This window comes from Sceloporus undulatus, chromosome 7 (assembly GCF_019175285.1).
Source record: "Sceloporus undulatus isolate JIND9_A2432 ecotype Alabama chromosome 7, SceUnd_v1.1, whole genome shotgun sequence".
Lineage (NCBI taxonomy): Eukaryota > Metazoa > Chordata > Lepidosauria > Squamata > Phrynosomatidae > Sceloporus > Sceloporus undulatus.
Genome location: NC_056528.1, coordinates 208038 through 214273, shown reverse-complemented (window position 1 = coordinate 214273; position 6236 = coordinate 208038). Strand labels below are relative to the sequence as shown.

The window sequence follows — 6236 nt, the reverse complement described above, 5'->3', positions numbered from 1 at the left end:
GTTTTGCAAAATGTTGTCACTGCTGTTGAAATGCTTCCTAGTTCAAATATTTGGGACAGGGACTTGTTGCAGGAGGCTTTGCTTTTTCTCCATTTTAAGTGTGGCCCCTGCTTGAAACACGAGGCACTCATTGGCTTAAAAGGGTGGTCCGACTGGGCATTTCAGGCTACCATTTCCATCATCCCAACCCAAATAAGCCAACAGTCAGGAACGGTGGGTGTTACAATCTGAAGGCTCCCCCATGCCCAGCTTTTGAGGTCAATAATCCCTGGAGCTCAAAAGAGTTATTTTGGAGTACAGCCTCCACATTCCCCCAATAAGTGGTAGTTGGGGGAAAGGACCTTCTCCAGCCTCTGGAAGGAGAAGCTATAAAGAAGGAAGAGCAGGCAGGGAGGCAGTGTTTTCTTCTTCCAGAGAAGGGCAGGTGCCTTCAGGAGACCTTTTGGACCATAGTTGTCTTTTATTTACAAACGTACACATGGAAGGAGGCACTCAAGAGAGATAATCCAGCAGAAAGATGGAGGAGGAGAAAGGGGGGACCCCATCCACGCTTCCCCCTCCTCATCTCTCCTGCAAACCCTCAAGCCATTGGACAGCAATACCAAACTGTTAGGAGGGAGGGATTCACGCAGCCTGCACCTGAATTCTCAGCCACAATCTCTGGAGCTGGAGAACTTTACTTTTTTGGACCTTAATGCCCAGAAAACCCCAGACAGCATGGTTGGCACCTGCAGAGGGGCAGGTGCCCTCATGAAACAGTCAATGTCCGGAGCCTCATCTCAGGGCAAAGGAACCAAACAACCCTGCCAAGGGGGTCATCCTGGAGACACAGACAGCCATGTCCCCCAACCCATGCAAGGCTGATCCCTCGTCTTTGGGGCATAGGGCTGAAGCTGCCACACAGTATGCACCCCCTCTTTCTTACAATGCAGAGGAAGAACCACAAGCACCAGTCAGTCTGTCCCCCCAGCTCCATCCCTCCCTAGTTGTAGAAGACATCGTCCTCCGAGAGAGAGCTGCTGTCCACGTAGCGGAGGGAAGGGGTGCTCCGCCGGAGCCAGAGGGGCCGGGGGGTGCCCTCTGTCTGCCCCCCTTCCGTGGGCATCACCGTCTGCTCTGAACCAGCCCCCTGGCTGCCGGTGCCACTGCTGTCGCTCCAGGGACTGAGCACTGAGTGTCTTTTTGGCCCCAGGAACTCCTGGCTGGAGGGAAGGAAGGCCTGGAGGCTCTGGGCAATGCTGGGGCTGCTCAGGGCTTGTGGGCTGAGGAGAAGGTGCTCCGGCAGGTAGAGGGTCTCCAGGTCTAGAAGGAGGAAGAGGAAACTGGTGTCAGCCTAAAAGGTCTTTTAAGCATGAGAAGGACTTTGGTAGGTTTGGCCTTCTCTCTCAGGGAAACATGTTTGGGACTTAAGGAGAGAGAGAAGAGATTCCAGGGGGGCAGTGGGGAGGCACCTTGGAGCTGGACCGCATCCTGCGAAGCCCCCCAGTAATGCAGCTCCTCTTCGTCCACTGAGGACCAGGCGCTCAGCGTGGCTTCCATGATGGCAAACTGCTCAGCTACCCCTGGGAACGAGGAAGCAGGAGGTCAGGCCATGGGGCAGATGGCGACCTCTCTCGCCCAGCACTCAGCTGCCACAGGGGCTCTGAGACCCCCATGCCCAGGCGTGTGAGAGGTGCACTGCCTCTGGGACTGGAGGGACCATTAAGCCCTCATGACCAGAAGCCAGGATTCCTGCCACCCCCTTGAAGACTCCTGAGCCAGTGGCCCTTCTGGAAAGGCAAAGTCTGCGCCCCTCTTTCCCGGACGGCTTGCTCACCTGCCGCAAATCGGGCCTCCTTGAGCTCATCGGTCAGGTCTGCATAGAGCTCTTCGTCAGTCAGGGGGAGCTCCCTGCCCGCCTGGGGGGCACTCCAGCCCTTCCACTCAATGAGGTGGGCTACGCGGCCCTGGGCCATGGCAGTGGGCTTGGTGATGTGGTCCTTGATGCTCTGGACAAGGCCTGTGGGAGGGGGAAGAAGCCAGATGGGAAGGGGTCACCAAGCCCAAGGGGGGCAGGGAGGACCCCCTTGTTGGGATCTGGGGGGCACAGCCAGAGCAGGTGCAACTCTCAAAGGCCCCACATTGCAAATATGTCAAACTCTTGTAAGAGGAGCAAGCCTGCCAGGCAGACGGTGGGATTTGCAGTACCGCGAGGAGAGGGCATATACCTACCCACCAGGGAGGAAGTCGCCAGGACTGTCACATTATAGCCTCCGCCGGAGGAAGAGGAGGAGGTGGGGTTGGGGCTGTTAGAGGCCTGGAAGCATAGAAAAAGGGGACACTTAGAGATGAACCTCAGAGATTCTCTCCTGCATTAATGTTCTTGGTTTGGGGAGCAGAGCAAGGAAGGGGCCAGCTGGTCTCCCTCATTCAGAGCTCAGTCCTGGTGCTGGTCACTGGTGGAGGGGAATGGGCTGGAACCCAGCAGCCATAGCTCCAGGGGCAGAAAGAGTGGGGTGGGATGTTTGGGACAGGAGCCCCTGGGGAGGCCTTGCAGGAGAGTCCCATCCCTGGAGGGTCCACACCAAGGCGGGCATCTCATCCCTCCGGGTCCCTGGGTCCCCCAACCTCTGCCCCTTACCTCCTGGATGTCGTGAGGGGCGGCAGGAGGAGGGTCCGGCTGTGGGGTGGCCAGGGGGGGGTCCTTTTGGGTGTTTGTGAAGAGGTCTGCAAGAGGAAGAGAGGCAGCCATCAGCAGCCCCATAAGGCTTCTTGTAGGGGATGGAGGGAGCCCCGAAGCCTTGGGGTCTGTATTGGATCCTCCCCAACACCCACCAGTTGTTGTTGTTGTTCTTGTTGTGTACCTTCAAGCCAAGTTTTCTTGGGGGGGTTTCCACCTTCCTTGGCCCTCTGCCTGCTCACTTTGGGGCCAAGAGGAGTCACAAGAGGCCACCGCCTCCCTCCTAAACCCCAGAGTCTCCTCCTAGGTCTCTCAGGGCTCAGTGCCCCCCTTTTCTTTCTGGAACAGAGGGGCAGGGAATGGCGCCCTGCACTGAACCCAGTGGCACGGCCAAAGTGCAGCCAGAAAGGGTGTTGTGTTGTGGGGAGAGCTTCTGAGCCCCACCAAACCCTCCTAAGGGGAGAAGAAGAGAAGGGAGGCCATGTCTCCCAAAGGCAGGATTGTCAGTCACCTCACATCCAAGGTGGCACCGCAAAAGGGCTGGCAGGACGACAACAACAAGGATGACGCACCTGGCAGCCACAGCAGCAGGTGGCCCAGCCGAGGGGAGAAGGGTCCCAGGTGGACCCCCAAAGCCTTTCCTCTCAAGGGGCCTGCCTGGCTCTCCTCTGCCTTCCCAACAGCCCTGCGAGGGAGCCCAGAAGGTGAAGGCAGAGTCACCCTCGGGACATTTGGGGGAAGCCATGAACCTGGCCTTCAGCCGTGTGTCCAGGACCCTTCCCATGGCCAACATCCTCCTGCTTTTCAACCTCCAGGAGGAACTCCACAATGTCCTCCATTTTGAGCATCACTAAGAAGCATGGATTTCTATTGATAGGCGTGCTTCTGCCCTTCCACTGTGGGTCCCTGGAGTAAGCAAGCGGGGGTCCCAAAGAGACACACGACACTCTGCCCCCCACTTTTGCTCCAGCGGCCAAGAGGGGCACCTGGCACCTTTGGGGCTCCCTCCCTCCTACATTGTCCCCTCCACTTTGGGGGACACAACTGGGCCTCTCCTGCCCTCTTGCCTCCTGGGTGCCCTCTGGGCTGGCTGGCAGAGACCCTCTCCTTTGGGGCAGAGGGGGGGGGGCTGAGCCAAGACCCTCCCCCTTCAGAGGGAGGTCAAGTACTGGTAATGGACTGGAGTAGTGTTACGATTGTGTGTTCTTGGGTTTCTGGGTGGGCCCACAGCTGGAGCTCCCTCTCCCAAAGGGGCCCATTGACTCTGGCTCTCCTCCAGGAGATGCCAGCAGTGCCACTGACCATGTGCAGAGTGCAACAGGTCCCTTGAAGAGCTCAGCTCTGGAGCAACTGAGGGAGAGAAGCAGAAAGGACTCCAGGGCCAAAGGGAGGGAGCCCTTTCGGGGGGGGGGGTCTCTTCCTTCCCCTCCAGGCTCCATCCAAGGGGGCTGGGAGGGGGGTCTCTGACTGGGGCCTGCCTTTCCCTGCTGCCCTTTTGGGGGGATTTGGGGGGGGTCTCACCTTTGGTCACGCACAAGCCCATGGCCCTCCTCCTCCTCCTCCTCTTCCTCCGGGGAGGAAGGGCATCTCCTCCTGGCGCCCCAAGGAACGAAGGAGGAGAAGCAAAAGGAGGAGGAGGAGCGGCCGCCGCCTTCTTCTTCTTCCTCCTCCTCCTCTGCCCCCCTTCCGACGAGACGGAGCAGACACGTGTCAGGGTCGCCGGGGGATGGTCTCTGCCCCTCTGCCAAGGAGGAGGGGAGGGGCATGCATGCCCACAGGGAAGAGAAAGCCCTGCTCCGAGCGGAGGACAGTCACAGGACTGGGGCCCTTGGGAATGCATGCCTTGGAGAGAGAGGAGGAGGCCTGGCCCCTCTGGGCCTTGGCAGCTCCTGGCACCCCCTTCCTGGGTGGGGCCCATTGCTGAGGCTGGCCAGGCCTTGGGCTTTGGGCCCTGCCTGGAGACCCCAAGGAGGGCCAAGAGAGGGTCCCAGATGTGATGAGGGTCATGCCACAGAGTTCCGAGATGATGTGGGAACGGAATACATCAAGGGGTCCAAAAGCTCTCAGCCTCAGAACTCCCCGCCTGCCTGCCTTCCTTCCTCCCTGAGTTGCACCTTCTGAACCTGACTTTGATTTTGGGAGCAGACAAAGGGAAAAGGCGTTGCAGAATGGTCTTCTTAGCCATGAATAAATCTCTTCCAGCTGGAAGGGCTTGAAAGCCACAGCTGGGGAAGGTCCCCCTTGGCCTTCTTCTCCCCTGGAAGCCGCAGGCAGTGGGGCTCAGTGGTGGGAGGCCCTTCCCAATGGGGGAAGCAGAAGCCATTCAGGGCTGATGAAGCCAGCGCCAGAAAAGGAGTTCCTGCATGGCACATTCGGGGCTCAGGCTAGAGTAAGGGCCAACCAGAGCCCAGGAAGGGCCAGGGGAAGGCAAGGGAGTCACACACAAACATACCAGGACACACACGCTTATGTATACATACCTCTCTACATCTATATAGACAGTATATACATACACACATGTATAATTTGTAAGATCTATCTATCTATCTGTCATCTATTGTCCTGTCTACCTAGGCTGGGAAAGAAACTGCAAGGCCCAGCCACCTCTGCCATGCTGGGAAACAGTATGGCAGCCTGAGAGAGGCTCCCAGTGAGTTTCTCTGGTGAAGTGGGAGGCTAGCTCTGGAAATCCCTTGGGAAGGTCAGCCTCTCTCAGGGACCCCCTCCAAGGACATTGGCTCCCAGGCCCTTTTGCTCTGCTGGGATATAGAGCACCCCAGAATTGGAAGGGACCCCCTCCAAGGACATTGGCTCCCAGGCCCTTTTGCCATGCTGGGATATAGAGCACCCCAGAATTGGAAGGGACCCCCTCCAAGGGCATTGGCTCCCAGGCCCTTTTGCTCTGCTGGGATATAGAGCACCCTAGAATTGGAAAACACTTAATAATAAACTCTTTCTGGATCTGATGTTCTGTTTTAGATCATCCAGATAGTCAGCAATCCAGGGTTTGTTCCAAGTAGTTCCAGGAGCCAGAGCCAGAGCCTTCCCCCGCAAAGCGCCACAGCTGCTCCAGCAGCAGGCCTCCTTCAGCTGTGTCCAAGGGCTCCTGATAAAGCCCCCCTGATCCCCCAAGGCCCTCTCTTTCTCTCATTCGGCTGGAGGCTCCCTGAAGGTAGGTATGCTTCTGCTTCCCAGACCCTCCTCTAGGTCCCAGGCCTGGGCCCCAGGCAGACTTGGCTGCTCAACCAAGGCTCCATGATGCTCTAGGGCACTGTGGTTCCCAACCTTTGGGGCTGGCAGGACCCTTCCACCTGAGGGGCTTTTCTTCCTCTCTCTGCACTTTGAGACCCCTTGAACTGCCCATGAAGTCCCAATGCTCTGGGACTCTGGGGTCTGTGAGGCATTGAGCCTTCTCTGTCAGAGAGCTCTGCTGCCTCAATAAACTACAGTTCCCAGGATTCCATAGCACTGAGCCCTGGCAGTCCAAGCAGTGTGTTTTGGACACAGATACCCTCCTCAGTCCCTAGCCTTTATGTCTCTCTTGCACATTGCAGGAATAAGAACCCACTCTGAGACT

At 57.8% G+C, this 6236-nt stretch overlaps 1 protein-coding gene across 1 annotated transcript; it reads right to left on the bottom strand.

Moving 5' to 3' along the window:
- Window positions 1-331: 331 nt before the first annotated feature.
- FAM131C (family with sequence similarity 131 member C) lies at window positions 332-4650 on the bottom strand. The gene is made up of 6 exons (XM_042479385.1): window positions 4181-4650; window positions 2621-2706; window positions 2212-2296; window positions 1817-1999; window positions 1452-1562; window positions 332-1302 (listed from the first exon to the last, which is right to left on the bottom strand). The coding sequence occupies exons 1-6, from the start codon at window positions 4575-4577 to the stop codon at window positions 983-985; spliced, it is 1182 nt and encodes a 393-aa protein (XP_042335319.1). The 5' UTR covers window positions 4578-4650; the 3' UTR covers window positions 332-982.
- Window positions 4651-6236: the final 1586 nt, after the last annotated feature.

Excerpts from the sequence above, each read along its gene's own strand:
- FAM131C (XM_042479385.1), bottom strand. The coding sequence starts at position 4,577 with ATGGGCCCCACCCAGGAAGGGGGTGCCAGGAGCTGCCAAGGCCCAGAG. Across the intron at positions 2,707-4,180 it reads GGGCTTGTGCGTGACCAAAG|ACCTCTTCACAAACACCCAA; the intron begins GTGAGACCCCCC and ends TTCCTCTTGCAG. Across the intron at positions 1,303-1,451 it reads GGATGCGGTCCAGCTCCAAG|ACCTGGAGACCCTCTACCTG; the intron begins GTGCCTCCCCAC and ends TCCTCCTTCTAG.